The following is a 24,514-nucleotide window of genomic DNA, read 5'->3' as shown; positions in this document are numbered from 1 at the left end:
GCATAATAATTGAGTGTTTTGTTTTGTTTTTTTTTTTTTGAGAGGGAGTCTCGCTCTGTCGCCCGGGCTGGAGTGCAGTGGCCGGATCTCGGCTCACTGCAAGCTCTGCCTCCCGGGTTTACGCCATTCTCTTGCCTCAGCCTCCCGAGTAGCTGGGACTACAGGCGCCCACCAACTCGCCCGGCTAGTTTTTTGTATTTTTTAGTAGAGACGGGGTTTCACCGTATTAGCCAGGATGATCTCGATCTCCTGACCTCATGATCCACCCGTCTCGGCCTCCCAAAGTGCTAGGATTACAGGCTTGAGCCACCGCGCCCGGCCATAATTGAGTGTTTAATAGATCAGAGCACTCTGTCAAGAGCTATAGGAAAATAGAGTATTTGGTATGGCCCTTTCCCTCAAGGAGTTTTTAATCTATCTAAGGAGAGAGAATACACCCAAAGGACAACTTGACAACTTTTATGTATATCAGTAAACGTAAGTTAATTCAACACAAACTGAATCCAGAGTGCTAGAGGGGTTGGAGGAAGAGTTGTGATTTGGAATGCATGGGATCATTAGGACATAAATTTGGAAGTTGGATTTTATTCTTTCATTTAACAAACATGTATTAAGTGTATGATGTGCTTAGATAACTGTACTGCCAGTTCATAAAAAGGCTCAAGTAATATTTGTTGAATAAAATATTAGTTGTTTAATGAGACAAATAAAAAACAACCCTTACTTTTGAGGGATTTATTAGAAATAAGTAATATAGGACAGTAAGGTTAACATAAAGGTAAACAACAAGTACAATAATGTTTAACGAGTGCTATGATTGAATGGTCTGGTTGGGGCACAAAGGAAGGAATGTTCAAGAAAAATCTTTGTAAAGCATGAAACTCTTGAGGTTGTCTTGAATAATAATACAAGTGACCACACAAACTAAAGATGACGAGAGAGAAGAAAGGTCTTTCCAATGCAACAGCAAAGAGGAAGGTATGACAAGGAAAGTGAATTGGCAAGAGATGAAGCCTCGTGTTCCGTGAACCTAGTGTTCCCTGAATTTAGGGACCAAGTCGTGTAAATATCTGTACCCTTGTGCATAGAACTTGTCCCTTTTCAGATGCTCAGAAAATACTGGATTCTATTCCTACATGCCTTCTTATAGTCCTGGCGAGTGTATCTAGTACACTTCTCTTCAACTTCAGACATCTAACTAATTAACAGAGGTAGTGAAATAATGATTTTTCCATCAGTGACTGAAGGCTCTGCTTGTCCCTGCTGATGACCTCACTTTACATTCTCCTGAGGCTACAAAGTCATTTGCAGGTATATTTTGTTGCTTTAAATTACAGTTGCAAACCATCACTGATATAAGCCATCTAAGTCCCAATTTCTGCTCAAAGAGAGATGCCTAACTGAAATAATAGTATCACCAAACACCATCTTGAATTCAAAATTAAATTGAGGCAACAAATAAAGTTTTATGTGATGTGAATCATCAACTGTATGAATTTCTCTTACTCTAGCGGAACTATATTTCTTAAAAGCTAACAACCATATTTTCTTAGTGAAATTTACTGTTTGAAGTGTATAAGCACACTTTGGTCCTTGAAGGGTTGTAATTTCAACCTGAGATATTTCAGAATAAGATAATAAGTTGAGAAATGAGTGCTTGGGCAAGGAGTTTGAAATGCAATTTTATTTCACTGGCATTTTTCTGTCTAGCCTCATATGTGTTTTTATGCACAAAACAAATATATTGTAATTTAGACCTTGTGGTTTAGTTTTCCATGATACCAATCCCTAATCCATACTGGGAAGAATGATCCTCTTAAAGATGGGGGTATCTAAAACCTCTTTTGTGTTTTCCTGCTAATAAATAGCTTACATTAAAATAAAAGTATGGGAGTGTGAATATTTGAGGTCAGACAGACTTAAGTTTAGTTCCCAAGTTTGCCACTTACTACAGGGTGGACTTAAGCAAGTTACTTAAATGTTCTGAGCCTTGCTTTCTTCATCTGTAAAATGAGAAAAGTATCAACTACCCCTTGCAGGATATTTGTGAGAATTAGAGATTGTATGATGGGAATTACTTTGTATGAGGTGTTTAAAGAGTGGGAATTGCTACTGCCACAAATATAGTTGTTGGCATCTTTCAATTAGAGTCAGCTTGCAGGGGGGAAAGTGTATTTGGAACTGCCCTCTGCATATAACAGTTCTAAAACTTTTTCCATTTGCACAAAGATCCTATACGTGACCTCAAAGTATATAACGGGTAAAAGTAAAGGTGAGATACCCAAAGCTTCAGGACCCATCCTCGTCCCTAAGACATGCTCATGAAATACAATTTGAAAACCATTCCCTCAGGGGCATACATTTACAAGTGCTAGGGGAACTTAAAACATGACATTAAAAGAAAAGCAAGATTTCTAAGAAAGTACTGCATAGTTTCTGGTAGATCCCTGTATGACCTAAATGCTTATTCTATTAAATGTATGGTAAAAAGCACTGCAATCGGGACTTATGAGAAAATTGTGCGCTATGCCTACTGAACTACCCCTCTATAAAGAAGCATGAAAAATGAATTGTCTTTGAGTAGAGAAGTATAAACTTTTCATGATTTCCTAACTTTTCTGCAGTGTTGTCAAAGAGGTAGGCTACAACCTATGCCCACAATTATTGAATGACAGTCCTCCCTCAAGACACTTTATTGTCTTCAGAAAATTACTGTAAAATACTAGTTGTTAGAATAAGACTCTCTACAGCTATATTCCAGAAACCTTTTAATAAGTCTGTTGATTTTCATTATCCTCTACGATCCCTAGTATCTCCAATGTGAATGGCACACTCTGAAATGGAGCACTCTTATATAGTGTGTAATCAGCATACATTATACCATGACCCTGCTGATATCCATATTTTTTAATAAAGATGAATTGTTTGGTTAAATATAAATGGCAGCTAATTAAAAATATAATTTTCACTTAAATTCTTATACAGATGCTTCAGAAATCAAGTTCAAATAAAACAGTAAACCATACAGATTCTACAATTTCAAGGGCTTCTCTGTAGGCAGATAAAATAGCAGAAATTCAGCTGTCAGCAAAATTATAAGCAGATTAGGTGCTATCTGTGAATTTAAATGTAAAATTTGTAAATAATCTTCCTTGAGGTGATTGAGTTGCATATGATTTACTCACATTGACAGATAAAATTCCTTCTTTTACTTTTTATGGCTTAAAATATATTAGAAATATAAATGCATTCCCTTGACTCTTAAGCTGACATACCTTTAGAATATTGAAAAACCAAAGCAACATTATTTTATTTCCGTCCTCAAAAGCAAATTTTTGCACAAAAATTCCACTCATTGTGTTCTAGAACTTTGCTCCTTAGTTCAGCTGAAACCCAGATTCTTGTCACAGGACCAGGAAAATTTAGGCACATAGACACATTGAAGGGTGAGGAGAGCAGGACTTTATTGAGTGAAAAGGATAAAAAGGAAGAAAACTCAGCGAAGTGAGATGGAGTCCTGCTAACAAGCCCTCTGCCTCACAGATTGAATCCCAGGTCACCACATAGAAACTGAACAGTCCAGGCTCCTCCCACCTGCAAACAATGCAAACTTCCCAGGGCTCCACCCTGTCCTCCCATTGTGCAGGCCTGCTGCAGATTCTCCAAGGACCCAGTTTTATATGCCTAGGCATTTAACTGCCCTACTGGAACAAAAGTAGTTTGCAATTTAAGAGAACAATTAAATATCCTGGTAGTGAACTCTGTTTCCTGAAATGAATCCACTGGATAATGAAAACCAAGACAGTACAACAGGGGTCAGCAAACTATGGCCTGTGGGCCAAATCTGTCCCATTGCCTGTTGTTGTAAATCAAGTTTTATTGGAAAATAGCTGTGTTCATTCATTGACACATTGTCTGTGACTGCTTTGGTGCTAAACTGGTAGAGTTGAATACTAGCCACAGAGACTATATGACGTGCAAAGCCTAAAATATTTACTGTCCAGCCCTGCACAGAAAAGGTTTGCTGACCTTTGCAATATTAACTTACTTGAAATGGCAAATGAAACATTAATATGTTTGTGTGAGCAAATTTATCAATACAAGGAAGGATATTCCACACTTTACATGTTAATTATTATCAGGAAAGGTATTGGCAATTAAATAGAATACTTCTTTCTTCCCTGTTGCACAATTCTACTGCACCTAAACTCTTCCAGTCACTACACATCAAAATATATAAAATGGAATTGAATAAAATTCAGACAATAAAAAATGAATTTATACTAGACTGAATAATGGAAGAGACTCTTACATTTGGGGAAAATGATGAGTGGTGACTTTACCAATTCTTCAAAGTTAAAAAGGCCAATGGTAAGCTGAGTACTAACTTTTCAGTAGAACCCTTGAATACCTGACAAAGTACTCCAAAGACAAAACTCAGGGCTATAAGGACCATAAGTGAACAACAGTTTGTCAGAAGGGACTCATTCCTTCCTGTTAAGTTTATATAACTGCATTGAATACAATCAGAATTCAGACATAGGATTACTAAGTGGCATTTTTTTCAAAATAAGGAACACTAACACTGATCTCAAGCTAACAAAAAGTGGCATTGTGACATTCAGAGGTTAAGAGCAGTAAGCAGAAAGTTAGTATTAGTATACAGGAGTTTTATTTAATTTTATTTTACTTATTTTTTAATAATTCCAACTTTTATTTTAGATTCAGGAGTTTAATGTCAGGAATACTGGGAGGAAACAAGAGAAGGAAGAAGACTGCTTAGAATTAATTTGCAGAACCCTTTCTTGAAACAATATTTTAAGCGGAAACCCAAGATACAAAAACCAAAAATAAATGAAGATGTTGATGAAGCTAGAGTAGATGAGTGTTAAAGTTCTGCTTGCTTGGAATAAAAAAAAATAAAATAATAGAACTAAATTTAAAAGTTTTACTTGCTTGGACCCCTCTCTTCTCTTTGTCTCCTCTGTGAAGAGGAGCTCTGCATTTTCAATTAGCAGACTATCACTGAAAATGATTCAGGAAGCTTACTCACAAAAAAGGAATATTTGTGTGTCCAGCCCATCTAATTTCCAGCATGTCCAGATAAGTTATTATGCTTTTTGCTATCTCCCACTTCTTTTGGCCTTTATTTTCCTGTTATGAAATATTTATGACATACTGAAAATGTTATTTAATATTTACTCATAAACTTTTGTAAAACTTTAAGCTTTGCACATAAACAGAGAATATTTGTGGTATGCTTTTCAATCAATATTCATTGAAAAGGTTTATTACTTTTGTAGATACCTTTCATTGTTTTCATTCTTACTTCTCTTAAAGTCTAAAATTAAATCAGTATCTCTACCCTTTTCCTAAACAGCAGATGGAAATTAAATTGTTTTAATTTTGATCATTATCCATTCATTTACATGTAATTATCATCCTGTATTCTGATTATACTTCTTCTTAACACCCCAAAATTATTTATTATAATATTTTCCACATTCAATGCTTATTTAGATTTACCCACGTTTGCCAATAATTACCATTTTTTCTCACAGCTCACGCCTTTCTTTTGGGTTCGGTTTTATGCTTCCTGAAGTATATCCTCTCATAATTCTTTCAGCAGGGGTTTGTAGTGGTACAGTCTCCTTCTTTGTAGGAAGTTGTCTTCATTTTACCCTCAGTCTTGACTAAGAAATTCGCTAGATAAGGAATGCAATACTGACAGTTGTTTTCTCTAAGCATTTTGAAAATATTACTTCATGAACTAACAGATTTATTCCGGGTACAAGTAACATAATATCCAACAATAATGTCTTCAACAATAAAGACATATACAGTCATTGCTCAGTACATGCTAGAGATTGGTTCGAGGACCCCTTCATATATCAAAATTCTTGTGTACACAATTCCCACAGTAGGCCCACAGAACTAGCACATACCAAAAGTTGGCATCCCACGAATACTGTATTTTCTATCTGTGTTTTAAAAATCAGCATGTAAGTGGACCTGCACAGTTCCAACTCGGGTTGTTCAAGACTCACCTGTACTTTCTACCATAACAAGCAGTTCAGAGCTAGGCAGTGCTAAGGTTGGTTAATTGAGCAGCTCAATATACCAGAGATCTGAGTCAGCTTCTCTGTGACACTTTTGGCTTTTCTTTTATAGTTGCTAAATAACAACCAGCTCCAAACATCATGTCCTCACGATGATAATGTCCAAAGGCTGAAAGGAAGAGCCAAGTTCTCCTTGCCTATCTCTCTCTCGCTATCAGACAGGATACTCTTTTCCAGAAACCTTTTTCAGACTTCCTCTCTGCCAGAATTGGGTGGCATGTTCACCCACTAATACAGTCACTGGCAAGAACAATGAAATTTTATGACTTGCTTAAACCACTAATGGAGTTTGGAGTGGGGCACATATTTCACACCTGAGCAATGTAAGAATTCTGTTAGCAATGCAAAAGAGGTTAATGGCTGCTAGGTAAGCAAACAACAGTTTTCCAGACTTTTTTTTTTTTTTTTTTTGACGGAGTCTTGCTCTGTCGCCCAGGCTGGAGTGCAGTGGCACGATCTCAGCTCACTGCAACCTCCGCCTCCCGGGTTCAAGTGATTCTCCTGCCTCAGCCTCCTGAGTAGCTGGGATTACAGGCATGTGCCACCACGCCTGGCTAATTTTGTATTTTTAGTAGAGACAGGCTTTATGGTACCATTAAGAAATCTATTGTTACTCTAACTAATTATAGCTTCATTGTAGCTAATCTGTCTGTTCTATCTACTTGTTCTATTATATCTTTATGTATGATGTTGTATTAGTTCATATCATCCAAGAAGCAGCTGCCAAGATGGAATAAGATGGGCTAGAGATTTTTGGAGTATCCTTTGAAGGATAATGGAGAGGGAGCAGGAGAAGGGAGGGAGAACCTTCAGAATGATGCAGCGTCTGACCTGTGAAGAGGGAGATAAGAGGGAATATTAAGTAGAAAGAGTTTCAGACTGCAATACAGATCCAAGAAAGTTTTGGCCAGGCTGATGGAGACCCCTTGAACCAAAGTTACCCATTATAGTGGTCCTTCATCTTGTAGGAATGACCTGTATTAGTACAGTCATGGGCTGGAAGTAACCCATAAAACGTGTGGACTCAGCACGAATCCAGTACTACATTCGGAAGGTCAGGAGCTGGAGCTATCATTCAATTATGCACATAAATAGATTGGGAGGTGCATTTTCATAGCTGCCTTAGATACTCTAATGATATGAATTTTCCTTTTTCCTACTGACGGGTCATGCTTCCAGAATCTGAAAATTTTCTCAGATTCTCAGATTTTTAAATCAGTCTTAGAATATTCTCCATCATCATTATTTCTTCCCATTTTCTCTATTTCTTTTTCTATAATGTTTATTAGGTCCATATCATATAATTTCATTCTATCCTCCATGACCCTTAACATTTCTTTTAGATTTATCATCTCTTTGTCTCTCTGTGCTGTATTCTGGGTAATTTCCTCAGATACACATTCAAGTTCATGAATTCTTGCTTGATTTGTGCCTCATTTGCTATTGAACTTGCCCTTTGGGTTTTATTTTCCATTGAGTCTTACATTTTGATACTATATTTTTTTAGGACAACTTTCTTTTAAGTCTATATGATCTCTTTTTAAAAATAGTGCTTTGTTCTTATACGTTTCATTCTTTCTTTAACCATTTTAAACATATGCATTTTTTACAGTCTCTAAACAAGAGCTCTATTATCTGAAATTCTTAGGGACCTAATCTTATACTTTGGTGAACCTTTTGTTTCAGTTGGATTATTTCTTTATATACTTTTTAACTTTAGGCTGTGATCTTATTTTCATTTGCCTCTGCCAGGTTCTCCAGTCCTTTATATTAATGTTAATTTATCTCATTGGTAGTCATTAGAACACATGGATAGTATACACTCAACTCTAAATCCATCCTTGATATAGGCCCATACTTATAAATTCTCAATAACAATTTTCTATTGTTTTCACCCAGAGCCCAGTCCAGGACAGACAGGCTTCTTTGTTATCCCTTTGTGTGAGTGGGCAGATTTCTTTCAGTGTATTCTTTTTGGAAGTGTAGCATTCTGGGGATCCATATATGGGCAACATGTGGGAGTTTCATTTGCAAACCCCCTACCTTATGAAGACCAAAGTCATCACCTCCTAATTCTACAACCTTAGCCTTAAAACCCATATCTTTATGTCACCTACTTGCAGAGAAGCTGCAACATAGACTGCTGAACTTGCCACTCAGGTTTAAAATTCCCACCTTGGTTTTGACTCCTGTTTTGTTTTTGTTTTTGTTTTCATATCTTGTGAGCTCAATTTTTCATTTAAAAGGATACATGCTATGTTTATCCAGCATTTTTACATGTTTTGTAGGATAAAACTTTTTACATTTTCTAGTCCACCATTATTACCAGACGCCGAATTCTTAAGTCCTACTCTATGTTGCCTCCGGGTAGTTTGGTTAAAAAACAGCAATATTCGTTTGCCATCTACAAACCTTCTCTTTATAGCATAAGAAATCATGATATTCGAAAAAAAAAATCTTGATACATCTGGTTTCAGAGAAAACTGCAGTGCTTCCAAGGCAACTAGGAGAGGTCACAGTCATGCTAGGCAGATAAATTCTAGAAAACTAAGCTTGCCATTGTATCACTAAAGGAAAAGCAGAGGTCTTGCTTGAAAGTACTAGAAAGGCACATTGCTGTTTTTTTAGTGTAGGACATTGTTCAATTCAAGGAAATTGCTCTAAATGTTATGTTTTTGATCATCTACTGAGAAACAGTGAGGAAATAATCCTACAATGACCCAGCTGGCTAGTTGCGTAAGTTATAAAGTTTTATTTTGTCAATAAAGATTCACTTTTCTTAAGGAGGTTTGTGTTCCTGAGTCCTATAAAAACTGGATGAAAAGAAGTTGGCTGCTAGATTATTACTACAGATATAAGGTCCCGTGTAGTGGCAAATGTTCATGCAAACTGAAGTCCGTACAACTCATGAAAATAAGAAAGGTTCATTTTTTGGCATAATTGACAAAGTATGACATATCAGCCCTTTCAACATCAACTTTTTAATGAAAATCTTCTTTTGTGGCACAGAAAAATTTTTATAGTATACAATACTATTTTAGAATTTTTACTGAGGTGATTTCAGATTATTATTTACCAAGTATTCTATTTTAGAGATTGTATTTTTTTAAATGTTTACACTTTTTATATGCCATTTAAGGGGCAAATTTTTGATTCATTTAATATAGAAAAGTCTCATAATTTTAAAAAACTTATTATCATTTTGACAGTACTGAGCTGAAATTTACCCTGGAATATTCCATGGAAAGAGTAGTATAAAGAATGTAGGGGGACAGGGAACTGTGGCTCACGCTTGTTATCCCGGCACTTTGGGAGGCCGAGGAGGGTGGATCACTTGACATCAGGAGTTCAAGGCCAGCTTGGCCAACATGGTGAAACCCTGTCTCTACCAAAAAAACAAAAATTATTCGGGTGTGGTGGTGTGTGCGTGTAGTCCCAGCTACTCAGGAGGCTGAGGCACAAGAATCATTTGAACTCAGAAGGCAGAGGTTGCAGTGAGCTGAGATGGTGCCACTGCACTCCAGCCTGGGCGACAAAGTGAGCCTCTGTCTCAAGAAAAAAAAAAATATATATATATATATATATATGTGTGTGTGTGTGTGTGTGGTGTGTGTGTGTAATATATATATATATGGATTTGGTTCACCTGCCTAAGAGAATAAACTATTTTAAGAACTTTAAAAGCAATAGTAGTACAATGAAGATTTTTGTATTTCTTTAAACCAGTGAGTCTAGAAACTTCTATAGGATACTAGTAAGTAGTGACTAACATTCATACAGTGCACTGGAAAGTAACTATCACATATTATATTTTAAATATTATACAGACTTAACAATTAATACAACTTGACTCTCCAACTAGCCTGAATTAGGATTTTTAAAATCTTTCTACACTTTTTCTTAAATGTAAATACTTTATATGCTGAGGGAAAGTAGTTTATTTCTCTTAAGCTGTTGTCTTGAGGAATCATTACATTTTCATGACTCACACCTTTGAAGTTTATTTTTTCTTACAGTTCTGAATCTAGCTGTTCATGTCTCTTCTCTATTCCAAGCAATTCTTTGCCCCATTCATTTTGAAGATGTGGTCAGAGAGAAGGTGTGAGTGGATAATATTCAATTCAAACAACATGACTACACATAATTTAAAGCATCCACTGCATTTTAAACTGACATTTAAGGATTGCGCTGGACTAATTTATCCTGCCTTCTTCAGCTTATGTATTTCTGTTCATAATTCCTTCTTGAAGTTAATGGGAATTTGGCATGTGGCAAGAATACATGTTTCATGAAATGGGAATCTGGGATCTGTCATTTAACAAGAAATCTGCTTCTACCTTAATTGGTCCGTCTCCCTAATGTCTTTCACTATACTATAGCAGCATAGGCTGACCTTCCATTTTAATGTTTAATGAAACTATTTTGAATTGAAGACTATATAGGGGTTACCATGAACAGAAAGAAAGTAGTATGATCTATGGGACTGAAGATGGGAGAGTTTTGAAATGTTATGCTTACTGAACATAGGTTAAAATTTAAAAGTTCTGTGTGCTACATTGTAAACATTTTAATTAGTAACACATTGTTTCACTCATCCATGCCAGTAAATGCTGAAAAACATCTTAATTATTCAACAAGCTTTAGAACTAGAATTTTTGTGATTTTTTAAATTAATTTTTATGTATAATTGATAAATAATAACTATACAAATAGAACTAGAATTTTAAATCAAAGAAAAAGTAATGGTTTTTCTATTTCCTTGGTGCTGCACACGCTGTATTGGAGTTCAGCCTTTACATCAGTATCTACATTTTCTAAGTTTCAGTTATGCAAATATGTACTTCCCATATGTAGGTGAAATAATTTTTAGCATATAAAACATTTTCAAATAATGATCAATAATTTGCCAACACATTGAATAAACTATAAGATCCATGAAGGGAATACTATACAGGCTTAAAGAAAAAGAAAACAAGAAAGATTTCTATACACCGGTATGAAGAGATCTCAAGATATATTGTCAAGTAAAAAAAAAAGAAAAAAAAACCAGAAAAGTGATCTGGGTGCAGTGGCTCACGCCTGTAATCCCAGCACATTGGGAGGCCCAGGTGGGAGGATTGCTTGAGCCTAGGAGTTTGAGACCAGCCCAGGCAACACAGCCAAACCCTGTCTCTACAAAAAAAACTAAAAAGTTTAGCTGGGTATGATGGTGCACACCTGTGGTACCAGCTACTCTGGAGGCTGAGGTGGGAGGGTCACTTGAGCCCAGCCAGTTGAAGCTGCAGTGAGCTGAGGTTGCACCACTGCATTCCAACCTGTAAAACAGAACAAGACCCTATCTCAAAAATAAGTAAGGTGTAAAAATGTAAATATGATATACTATGCTTTGTGTACAGAAAGACTGATATAATAATATATATTCTGATATTCTGTGCCAGCGTGAAATATAATGGAAAGATGAATAAGAAACTAGTAAAAATGGTTACAGGGGGTGGAGGAGAAATGAAGTAGGTGGGGAGAAAAGAGAAAGTGAAACTTAGTGTACACCTCTTTAAACAATTTGTTTCTTTGCTGGTTTTGTTACGAAGCATGTTAATGTAATGAAATGGGAAGAAAATGAATTTACCAATACACAAAAGATGTTTTAAACTGCTTTCTTCCAGGAATATATAAATTAAATGTAGGACCTGGATTTTTTGTCTTGGCTCTACCCCTAATTAGCTATATGACGTTAGGCAAGTCAGTTTACTCATCTGGACTTCGATATCTGTAAAATAAGTAAGTTAGAATAAATGGTTTCCAAGGCCCTTCTCAGTCCTTTCATTCTAGCATGCAAACAGGTGACAGCATAGTATGGGTGTACATAGATCAACTTCTTAAGGATTAGAATTGTGTCTGATTGATAAGAATATTTATTGGTAGAGTTTTTCTGTTTTGGCTAAGTTTTTCTCCAGATGAAATAATACTTAAAATGAGTTTTCTCAGTCAGATAGATACACATTGGATATTAATTACCTTTTGAAAAAGCAATTTTACTGCTTTTCCAAAAAGAATTTCTATCTTTTAACTCCAGGCAAAATCTTCATATAAATATTTACTAAAGTATCATAAATGTACTAACACCGGATGAACTCAAAAGATTGACTTTTAATTGCTAATCAGTATTTTGATAAGCTTCTGAGTCTTTATTAAATATGTGTTCATGTTTGATATCCATTCTGTTTAGGCTTCAATTATTTAATTACAGGTCTTGATATGAAACTAATCATGCATATATCCATACGAAGCTTGCATACTGACAGGATAAAATCATTAACAGTCATTACTGTAAACTGACATTGGCCTGAAATTTTTGCAGTTAACGGGGGAGTTGATGCTTGATGAACAATCCAATTAAAACTGGCAACAAAAGACCTAAAATGTCAGCCAAATTGCTTTTTAATAGTCAATGCAGCCGTCACAAAACATAAACATTAAAGTCCCCATAGAAGCATAAAGCTTCATGGTGAAACAATTCTAGAAAATGAATAATAATTATGGCATCTTGAGGATTATTTTAATAGACATGCACTCATTAAAAATATTTTGTTGGTTAGAATCAGATAACAAAGTATGTTTCCCTGAATATTTTCTTATATTTGTTATAATATAATTGTATTTAACATTAGATAGGTGTAATTTCTATTATCTAAAAATGTTATTTTAAAAGCACTTTAATAACCTATAATACAGGTTTTGAAAAAGGGAATAAGAAAAATGTACAATATGACCTGCTAACATCTCAAAATACAAAATCATAATGAATCCTCAGTTACACTGAACTTTAAATGAAAAGGCAGGAAAGCCAATTGTGATTTCTACAAGTAATCCAAAAGCAATAGACAACATTTAGATTCTTGCAACTCTCGGAGTGTTCAATACTGAATAGGTGAATGGATTAATCACCCAGATGTTTCCTGCTATTCAGCAGTTTGATTTTTAGTTGAAGATACAAATTCTATTATTTGACTGCATTTTCACCATTGGTTCAGATGTTTTGCACATGGAAGCCAAAGAATTAGATTGCCATGAAAGATTATCTTGTATGTTATGAATAATCCAAGTTCTTCCTCTATCATTACTGCCACATCTTTCAACAGGCAAAGAAAGAAATGGTGGGGTTTTCATCTTTGTAACATTGTAACACAAGGGAAAACATCAAATGACTCCTAGGGAAAATGTTGAAAGCATCAGGGTTTTAATAATATGTCATTTATTTTCTCAGTAAACATTTGCTAACCACTTGTAACGTACCAACATGGTGTTGACCACTCTGGGAATCTGGAGATGAGAAAGATTTGGATAACATCTGAAGCTTATTATTTAGCTGAAGGTTAGACATGTAAGCAATCACATGCATGGGAGAAATGTATGAAGAATTCAAGCCAGGAAAACAAAAAATACTTATCTCCCAAACTCACATGTGAATTAGGAATATCCTTTAGCCTACCATATTTTAAAAAATACTTTGTAGCATAGATACACACAATAGAGTCCTCAGACAGATGGTTTTCTAACATGTTTATGTTTTAAAATATCTTTCAATTAAGTATTGCCTTCCTCTACAATCATAGAGTGTAATTTTGTGTGTTATGAAGGGTAAATTGACGTTCACACTTCTCCAACTGTGGTTCCTGTGTTTTATCTGTTGAGAAAGTTAGTGCTCTGATTTCAGAGCAACAATTTTTAAAATCCCTCAGAGGAGAGATAGACACATTGGGACTTCAAAGTCTATTAGCTGAAACAGTGAGGAGAAAACCCTATAGGAATATAAATGAAACTTTAATGGCACCATATCAGAAAATATTAAATGACCCAACTATCCATAAAAATTTGCTTATCTTTTAGGTTTTTTTCATAGTACAATGATGACTAAATTATAGAGAGAAAATTCTAACATTTAGGCTACATCTCTAGACCACCATCTCAGCCTGTGGGAAAATAAAAATGCCTTGGTCCATATTATGCACATCATCGAATAAAATCATGTCAGCAATTTGGTTAAGTGTTGGCTTGAACAGACCAAATCAGCCAGCTCCTTTGCTATTGTATGAACCACAGAATAATAAGTTTAAGCATAATTTTCTGCCCCTAAATTAATATGTAATCATTCAGTAAAGAACATAAAGCCTTCGGTGTAAAAAATGAATAGATAGATTGATAGATCTATCTAAAAATTCTTATGACCACATGTAAAATTGCATTATGTATTTTTGCATTTGCCCAAGTAAATTCAAGCTAAATATTAATACTATTTGCTCACATATTTAATCAGGTACCTGCTATGACCTAGACATTGTGCAGGGCACCAAGATTCAAAATGAATAATAAACAAACCTCACCTTCAAGCAACTCACTGCCTCACTGAGGCAACACACACACATAAATACTCAGGATAATGTTGGTTTCTGATAGATAATTTTAATAAGTCATGTGAGAACACAGAAAGGAAAATGAAGAAAGCATCACAGAAGAGGTAACATTGCCTAAAAGATTTCCATTCATGCCTTAAGACCCAGCTCCACTGAGAAGGGTGAGAAGCAATAGCATCAAAGCAAAGGAAGCATGTACAATACAGAACTGTGGAAACATAGACATGCATGGCATATACAGAGTAGAGAGATAGGGGATAAAGCTGCCGGGGTTTATAGGCTCTAGTAATGATTTTGTACTATATGTTACATGTAATGAAGAGCCATTGTATTCTTTGTAATTAAGAAAACAGTTGTAGATTTATTCATTTTGATTATTCATTGGTAATACATATAATTAAATAAGCTGTTAATAAATTACAGAGATATCAGATATCCTAATTTGATAGCAATTATATCTATGAATACCACAGTGTTATCTATAGTCAATGTTTCCTACATTTTCCTGAATATATTTAAGTCAGGTGAAGATTTTCTAAGATAATTTCTTTATAAGCACAATTAGCACTTTTTTCCACAAAAGCAGTAATAAAACCACCATCATACCTATATAGAAACTCAAATTTTTATATAATATTCCAGTAGAACTCTTAAAAGCAGTCAAACAATGAAATTACCCACACATAATCAATACCTAACTCAAGGATTGCCAGAAACCATATTTTTATTATCTACAATTATTTTAATGTTAAAACCAATAATGTGGACATTTTGGCAGCACAAATTACTTTTGAACTACTTAATGAGTTTAATAGGCAACGTGGTATAGAACAGTGACTTTTAATTTATTTTTCTAACCATTTCCTGCGGTTAAAATATATTTTGCAGCATAATATGTAAAACTGAAACAAAAGTTTCATAAAACAATTAAAATCTTTACTAAATGTGATGTTCTAGGATATATTATATTCTATTTCATTTTTTTATCCTAGTCAAAATGGTTTCATAACCATCAATTGATCATAGCCAGACATTTGGAAAACATTGTTATAAATAGAATAGTTGAAAAAAAAAACTGGACTTGAAGTCAAAAGATACTGGATTGGAAGTTTTAAAGACTTGGGTTCTTTTTCTGGTTTCTTTTTACTGCTTACAATCTCTATGACCTTAGTAAAGTCAGTTAACTACTCTGGTTTTTGATATATAAAATGGGAATGATGCCTTCCATGTCTATCTCACAGACTCCTGTTGTAAGGATCAAATGAGATAATATAGTGCTTTGCAAACCATAAAACACTATATAAGTGTAAGGAGGTGATATCCATAAAATGAGACTATACTTCATTGTTATGTATTTCATGTGACTTTCCTGAACCTTTTAATCCTTCAAATTCATTGTTGAAAATAATTTCCGTGAGGGTATCTAGTCACACCAGATGTATATGAAAATAATGTTGACAAAGTGTTTCTCATTATGAGTAAGAGACAACAGTGACGTAAGATCAAGTAGAGTTTATGGTTTTGGCCTTTCTGAAAGAAATGTGAAACAGACCAGCACCCTTTAAACTAAAAGATAGTTAAAACAATGAGAGGAATACATGGCTTTATATTATATATTTTGTGTATGTGACACATCTTTTTTGATACATGGTGTTGCTGCTGAAGTTAGCCTTTGGCAAAGATGTGTCATAAACACATTTGCAGAACACTAATAGGAAGAAATCTATAACAGTGAAGAGGGAAGCAGGCAAACCATTCATTTGGAAAAGCATTGTTTAGTAAAATATTATTATGAACTACCTATGTTCAGTTCTTGCCTTGCTAAAAATGAATGGAAATTCAATATGATTTGATGATGACTTGTCTAGTTTTCTCCATTCAGTTTTTCAACAAACATTTGCTAAGTACTGGCTGTGTACCACACTGCAGGTGCTATGAGAGTCATTACCTTTCAAAGAGCTTTATCCTCTGTTAGGGAAGATAAAACAAGTATACAAATACAAAGCACAATATTAGGCCTGTTGGATTGCATGAAACAGAGACTTACTCAGACAAGCTCAGATGATAAGGATTTATTATAAGCATGCATGTCCAAAATCTGAAAATGAACCAAGCTCTAGAAATTTCAGCAACAGGAGTTTGTGAATTTTCAATCCAGGGTTCTGCTATTCTTATGACACAGTAACTGCCTCCTGTCTGCTTTTTTCTATGTCTCTTCTCTTCTTGCTACCACCTGCCTTCATGTGTCTTAGGAGGTATTGAGGGCATAATAGGAACACAGTGCTATAGATCATCAGAAGAGATTACTATAGCTTCTTTCTTTAGATTTCAAGGAATGCTTAATAAAAGGGGTAACATTGGTAATGGGCCTCAGAAGAGTGGGATGCAAACAGAATATGGGGTGAAAGGACATTCAAAGTGGGAAGTCAAGTATGAATGTAAAGATTCAGAGAAGGAGAGAGCACCAGTGTGTCTGCTGAATGACAAATGTTGCAGTGTGGCTGCAGAACAGGAAATATGCAAAGGCATACCGGGCCAAAATCATGCCTTTTTAACTTCTCAAAAAGTATTTTAAAACTTTTGAATTTAAGTGTAATATAGTCAATCTATATGTGTATGTATTTTTTAAATGTCCAATAGTTTTCCAGTGTAAAAACAAAAACAATCCAAACAAAGCATACCTCAAAAATGTCTTCCATTGGCCTTTGCTTCAGTTTATTTTGCAGAAACTGGAACACATTTGTCACTCCATTGACAAGCTTATCTAGTGAGGCATGACACTAGGCAGTGTGTGGATTGATAAAATAAGAAACTCCCTGTTCTTAGAATTTGCCATTTAGTTGAGGGACAAGACAGACAAGCCCAAACACAAACATAAAGGTAGCAGAAGCAGGTATTTTTATAAAACTGTCACTAAGGGCTTGCACACTCCCTAAACACTATATACCCAGATATTACCACCCAATCTCCCTCATTCGCTTCCTTGCTCGCTTATCTTTATTCAGATTCCTTTCTCCTCAGTGTGCTCTAAGCTTCACAGCAACACAAAAGGTACCTAGTTGGTTCTCTAATGGAAATATCTGGTCTTGGGTTTAAAGACCATCTACCAATTGCTGTCCCCACCCCTGCACTCATTTGACTATGTCCATTTACCACTTCTACCTAGGCATGCTCTCCTCTCCGGGGAGGCAAACTTATTTGTCACTGGAAAATATTGTCCTTTGAGAACCTGAGGTCTTAATGGAAGGCAGAAGAGCAAGCAATGAATCACTGATAAAATGTGATTGCCTTTGATAAAGTAACATGAACAAGGGCTTAAAACATAAATTTATTGATAAATGTTGGATTAAAGTTTAGCCAAACCCTGTAAATAGCCATTATTGTTAAATAATCAAGATGTACAGTTTTTCCCTTACTAATTCTCCAGGACACAGAAGGTAACTAATCCAAGGTGACATGGTTACAATAGGATGAACAAAGTCTAGTCTGTTCTAGGATAGAAAGGTATATTGTGCTTCTTTGGAATGCTCTCCAGAAATAGAAGACTACATCTAGGGTGAACATTCCAACTTAATCCTAAATCCGAGAGATATTTCTGTGCCTATTACCTGATTCAACTACTGACATAGCACTGATCACCTTGTAAAGCACACATATAAAATGGCTCTACAATAGAGACCTGATCTCACATGAAACCTAGAATATTTGTAGAATGATTATAAATGGATTAATGTGACATTTAGTAGTTGCAACTCAGGTGAGAATAGGAGATGAGCTGGAGACACAAAGAACCTCTTGTCTCACCATTTCTTCCCACTGACTAAGCTTATCAAAAGGGTGTGTGTGTGTGTGTGTGTGTGTGTGCTTTTGAGAGAAGGGACATCCACCTTCACCATTATGCTTGGGCACATAGCATAATAAGCACTTAATAAGCGGTACGAATATGTTTAGAAAATAAATAGCCAGCTTGGGCTAGGAAAATTATTAAATCAGTATTAGCATGTCTATAATTTTTCCCCTCTCTTAATTGTTATATTTACTTCTGCTGCCTTGCCATTCCCTCATACCATTGCCCAAGACACTGAGGTACCCTGCTCCCTTTCAGTCGGGCCATTTCCCTTCCCTGTGTGTCATACAACTTTTCTGTGAAACCTTGTAGACTAGTCTGTTCTCTCTTTTTCAACTCTAACACTGTTTACAATTACCTGCTCATTCATTCAATTGTATTAATATGTATGTGCTTACCCTCCTCCCATGTCAGTTGCATAACCTTCTTTTTTGATGACCACCCACTATTCCTTCTGGTGATTTTTCAGGCAGATATATCTGTTAGGGGAAGAGGAAGAAGGGTTAAATGGCACATTTATTTCTGTAATCTTTGGAATGAGGTTAGTCAGTAAAGACTACACAAGTAAAAGACTACACAGCAAAGACTACAGCATCATACACAAGTATGATGCTGACCATTGTGTATGAAGCTGGAAAGTGATTATGACCTGGAGTAAAGGCATACTTATCTCAATGGTCACCACTGGTTGACCATGTAATCTTCAACAAATAACATAAATTTTCCATGCCTCATTTTCCTTACCTTATATTTAAAGGTATGTATTTATTGTACCAGCAACTTTATAATCACAATAACTTACCACATCTTATAATGAGAATGATGATTGGAATGATATATAAATGGAATGCTATTTGCACCTCTCTGTGTATAAGAGAATTGAGAATGATTAAATATAGTAGCAAGTCATTTACTCAGAATGTCTGAGACCTGATCTGTTCTAGATTAATTGTATTAGAATTTAGATATCCTAGTTCCAAGTGAGCATAACAATTTTAAAGGCATGTTAGCTCATCAATTTATGCTATATAGTGTGAGATGCAAAGTATAGTAAGAAATAAGTTTTAAAACCATCTGTCTTAGAAAGCATGACACATAATATGGAATGTAAGATATGGTAGAAAATAAACAAGTTTTTAAAACATGAGCTAAAGAAAACATTTATTTAGTGTTAATATATTATCCAGATGAGTTGGTGCTATGTATGGAATTGTGTCCCCCAAATTTATATGTTGTAGCCCTAACCACCAATGCGATAGTAGTTAGCAATTGGGCCTTTGGGGGATAATTAGGTTTAGATCATTACATAAAGATAGGGCCCACATGATGGGATTAGTGCCCTTCTAAGAAGAGACATACTCTCTCCCCACCATGTGAGAACGCAACAAGGAAGAAGGTATCTTTTTTTTTTAATGGAAGAAAATATTTGCAATGTATTTAACACAAAAGGATTAATATTGGACTTTATGTAATAACTTCAAATCGATTATAAAAGACCAACCATCCGATGTACATTAAAATGTATGGAAGTTATAAAGAGGCAATTCAGTTTTAAAAATGAAAAAATAAAATTTAAATGGCTAACGGACCATTTTTAAGATGCTCCACTTCACTTATAACCAGAATACCCATAAAAAGTTGTTTAAAATTATAATCCATTTATATATAGAATACTATGGAGGCATTATTTTTTAAATTAAGGCCTATTTGTATGTACATATGTGGAAAGATCTCCAAATGCATTTCTTAGAAAAACATGCTACAAAACAATGGAAATAGTATGATCCCATTCGTGCTTTTTAAAAATGTTTTAATTTTTTATTTGTATTTTTTATACTTTAAGTTCTAGGGTACATGTGCACAACGTACAGGTTTGTTGCATATGTATACATGTGCCATGTTGGTTTGCTGCATCCATTAACTCGTCATTTACATTAGGTATTTCTCCTAATGCTATCCCTCCCCCTGCCCCCGACCCCATGACAGGTCCTGGGGTGTGATGTTCCCCAACCTGTGTCCAAGTGTTCTCATTGTTCAGTTCCCACCTATGAGTGAAAACATGCAGTGTTTGGTTTTCTGTCCTTGAGATAGTTTGCTCAGAATGATGGTTTCCAGCTTCATCCATGTCCCTACAAAGGACATGAACTCATCCTTTTTTATGGCCGCATAGTATTCCATGGTGTATATGTGCCACATTTTCTTAATACAGTCTATCATTGATGGACATTTAGTTTGGTTCCAAGTCTTTGCTATTGTGAATAGTGCCACAATAAACATACGTGTGCATGTGTCTTTATAATAGCATGATTTATAATCCTTTGGATATATACCCAGTAATGGGATTGCCGGGTCAAATGCTATTTCTAGTTCTAGATCCTTGAGAAATCACCACACTGTCTTCCACAGTGGTTGAACTAGTTTACCCTCCCACCAACAGTGAAAAAGTGTTCCTATTTCTCCACGTCCTCTCCAGCATCTGTTGTTTCCTGACTTTTTAATGATCACCATTCTAACTGGCGTGAGATGGTATCTCATTGTGGTTTTGATTTGCATTTCTCTGATGGCCAGTGATGATGAGCATTTTTCATGTGTCTGTGGCTGCATTAATGTCTTCTTGGAAAAGTGTCTGTCATATCCTTTGCCCACATTTTGGTGGGGTTGTTTGATTTTTTTCTTGTAAATTTGTTAAGTTCTTTGTAGATTCTGGATATTAGTCCTTGTCAGATGTGTAGATTGCAAAACTTTTCTCCTATTCTGTAGGTTACCTGTTCACTCTGATGGTAGTTTTTTTTTTTTTTTTTTGAGGCGGAGTCTCGCTCTGTCACCCGGCTGGAGTGCAGTGGCCAGATCTCAGCTCACTGCAAGCTCCGCCTCCCAGATTTATGCCATTCTCCTGCCTCAGCCTCCCCAGTAGCTGGGACTACAGGCGCCCGCCACTCGCCCGGCTAGTTTTTTTTGTATTTTTTTAGTAGAGACGAGGTTTCACCGTGTCAGCCAGGATGGTCTCGATCTCCTGACCTCGTGATCCGCCCGTCTCGGCCTCCCAAAGTGCTGGGATTACAGGCTTGAGCCACCGCGCCCGGCCGATGGTAGTTTCTTTTGCTGTGCAGAAGTTCTTTAGTTTAATTAGATCCCATTTGTCAATTTTGGCTTTTGTTGCCATTGCTTTTGGTGTTTTAGACATGAAGTCCTTGCCCATGCCTATGTCCTGAATGGTATTGCCTAGGTTTTCTTCTAGGGTTTTTATGGTTTTAGGTCTTACATTTAAGTCTTTAATCTATCTTAAGTTAATTTTTGTATAAGGTGTAATTCCCTTTGAAAACTGGCACAAGACAGGGATGCCCTCTCTCACCACTCCTATTCTACATAGTGTTAGAAATTCTTGCCAGGACAATCAGGCAAGAGAAAGTATCAAAGGGTATTCAATTAGGAAAAGAGGAAGCAGCTGTCTTAAAGCAGCTATCTTCAAGCTAGGCATAGAGCCCTCACCAGAAACCAACCAAACTAGTGTTGCAGAACTTTCTCCTTAGTTCAGCTAAAATCAGGTTCTTGTCACACGACCAGGAAATATTAGGCTTGCGGACACGTAGAAGGGTGAGGAGTGGAATTTACTGGGCAAAAAGGAAAAAAAAAACCTCAGCAAAATGAGATGCTAACAGGCCCTCCACTTCACAGATTCGATCCCAGGTCACCACACAGGAATAGGAGAGGCTGCCCTCCTCCCCACTGCAAACGCGGAGAACTTCCTGAGGTTCCACCCCTTCCTCCCAGTGTGCAGGTTGGCTGTATTCAGAGACAATTAGTCCTGAAAGGGTGGGCTTCATCCAGGACCAGCAGTCCGGTTTTTCAACCTTCAGGCTGTTACAGGCTTGAAAGCATAGTTTTGCCGGGGACCCTGGACTGTCACCTGTCTCTATCACTGGTACTTTGAACTTCTAGTCTCTGAGCTGTGAGAAAATAAAGTTCTAGTGTTTTTTTGTTTGTTTGTTTGTTTGTTTTACAGCCTAGAGCAGCCTGGCAAGTGCCTGAATGTGTGTTATAGCTCACAGCCTCACAGAGGCCTGGGTCAGCCTCCAATGCTGAATGCCACCCAGAAAGGCGATAAGTGCAATGTCCTTGGCTACATCTCACTCATCTAAGTCTAGCCAGGATGAAATGTGCCTTAGACAGAACTGCTTCTTTCCTTCCTCCAATGTGTCCTTTCTGGATTCTTTTATATTCATAGGTTTCCCTCCTGCTTTTTCTTTCTTTCTTTTTTTTTTTTTTTTTTTAATTATACTTTAAGTTCCAGGGTACATGTGCACAACATGCAGGTTTATTACATATGTATACATGTGCCATGTTGGTGTGCTGCACCCATTAACTCGTCATTTACATTAGGTATATCTCCTAATGCTATCCCTCCCCCCACCCCCTCCCCACAATAGGACCCTGTGTGTGATGCTCCCCTTCCTGTGTCCAAGTGATCTCATTGTTCAGTTCCCACCTATGAGTGAGAACATGCAATATTGGTTTTCTGTTCTTGAGATAGTTTGCTGAGAATGATGGTTTCCAGCTGCATCCATGTCCCTACAAAGGACACAAACTCACCCTTTTATGGCTGCATAGTATTCCATGGTGTGTATGTGCCACATTTTCTTAATCCAGTCTGTCACTGATGGACATTTGGATTGATTCCAAGTCTTTGCTATTGTGAATAGTGCCACAATAAACATACGTGTGCATGTGTCTTTATAGCAGCATGACTTATAATCCTTTGGGTATATCCCCAGTAATGGGATGGCTGGGTTGAATGGTATTTCTAATTCTAGATCCTTGAGGAATCACCACACTGTTTTCCACAATGGTTGAACTAGTTTACAGTCCCACCAACAGTGTAAAAGTTTTCCTATTTCTCCACATCCTCTCCAGCACCTGTTGTTTCCTGATTTTTTAATGATTGCCATTCCAACTGGTGTGAGATGGTATCTCATTGTGGTTTTGATTTGCATTTCTCTGATGGCAAGTGATGATGAGCATTTTTTCATGTGTCTGTTGGCCGTATGAATGTCTTCTTTTGAGAAGTGTCTGTTCATATCCTTTGCCCACTTTTGATGGGGTTGTTTGTTTTTTTCTTGTAAATTTGATTGAGTTATTTATAGGTTCTAGATATTAGCCCTTTGTCAGATGAGTAGATTGCAAAAATTTTCTCCCATTCTGTAGGTTGCCTGTTCAGTCTGATAATAGTTTCTTTTGCTGTGCAGAAGCTCCTTAGTTTAATTAGATCCCATTTGTCAATTTTGGCTTTTGTTGTTGTTGCTTTTGGTGTTTTAGACATGAAGTCCTTGCCCATGCCTATGTCCTGGATGGTATTACCTAGGTTTTCTTCTAGGGTTTTTATGGTATTCAGTCTAACATTTAAGTCTCTAATCCATCTTGAATTAATTTTTATATAAGGAGTAAGGAAAGGATCCAGTTTCAGCTTTCTACTTATGGCTAGCAATTTTCCCAGCACCATTTATTAAATAGGGAATCCTTTCCACATTTCTTGTTTTTGTCAGGTTTGTCAAAGATCAGATGGCTGCAGATGTGTGGTATTATTTCTGAGGACTCTGTTTTGTTCCATTGGTCTGTATCTCTGTTTTGGTACCAGTACCATGCTGTTTTGGTTACTATAGCCTTATAGTATAGTTTGAAGTTAGATAGCGTGATGCCTCCAGCTTTATTCTTTTGGCTTAGGGTTGTCTTGGCAATGTGGGCTCTTTTTTGGTTCCATATGAACTTTAAAGCAGTTTTTTTCCAATTCTGTGAAGAAAGTCATTGGTAGCTTAATGGGGATGGCATTGAATCTATAAATTACCTTGGGCACTATGGCCATTTTCACAATATTGATTCTTCCTGTTTCCATTGTTTTAGCCACCCAGTCAATGGTGTATTGTTATGGCAACCTGAACCAAGATAGTGGCTATTTATTATTTTATTTGTTTAGAAATATGGATGTATATCTCCAGTTTTTGTTGGCTACCAAGCACATATCTTTTACTTTCATCATTACTTGACACAGCCCAAATTTTCCAAATACAACTGATTATTTACATTAAGGAATAGGCTATATAATATATATGTACACAATTCAATGCATTAAAATGGAACTGGAG

At 36.1% G+C, this 24,514-nt stretch overlaps 1 protein-coding gene across 1 annotated transcript in view; it reads left to right on the top strand.

Moving 5' to 3' along the window:
* Positions 1-930: 930 nt before the first annotated feature.
* LOC117078437 (teneurin-1-like) overlaps positions 931-24,514 on the top strand; it is a 140,022-nt gene continuing 116,438 nt past the window's right edge. Inside the window, exons 1-2 of the mRNA XM_033201991.1 lie at positions 931-978; positions 2,230-2,272. Coding sequence (XP_033057882.1) covers positions 931-978; positions 2,230-2,272 — 91 coding nt within the window. The remainder of the gene's footprint in view (positions 979-2,229; positions 2,273-24,514) is intronic.

This window comes from Trachypithecus francoisi, unplaced genomic scaffold, assembly GCF_009764315.1.
Source record: "Trachypithecus francoisi isolate TF-2019V2 unplaced genomic scaffold, Tfra_2.0 Lachesis_group6, whole genome shotgun sequence".
In the NCBI taxonomy this organism is placed as follows: domain Eukaryota; kingdom Metazoa; phylum Chordata; class Mammalia; order Primates; family Cercopithecidae; genus Trachypithecus; species Trachypithecus francoisi.
Note: the sequence above shows the minus strand (reverse complement) of the source record. Positions and strands in the feature narration are given on the sequence as shown.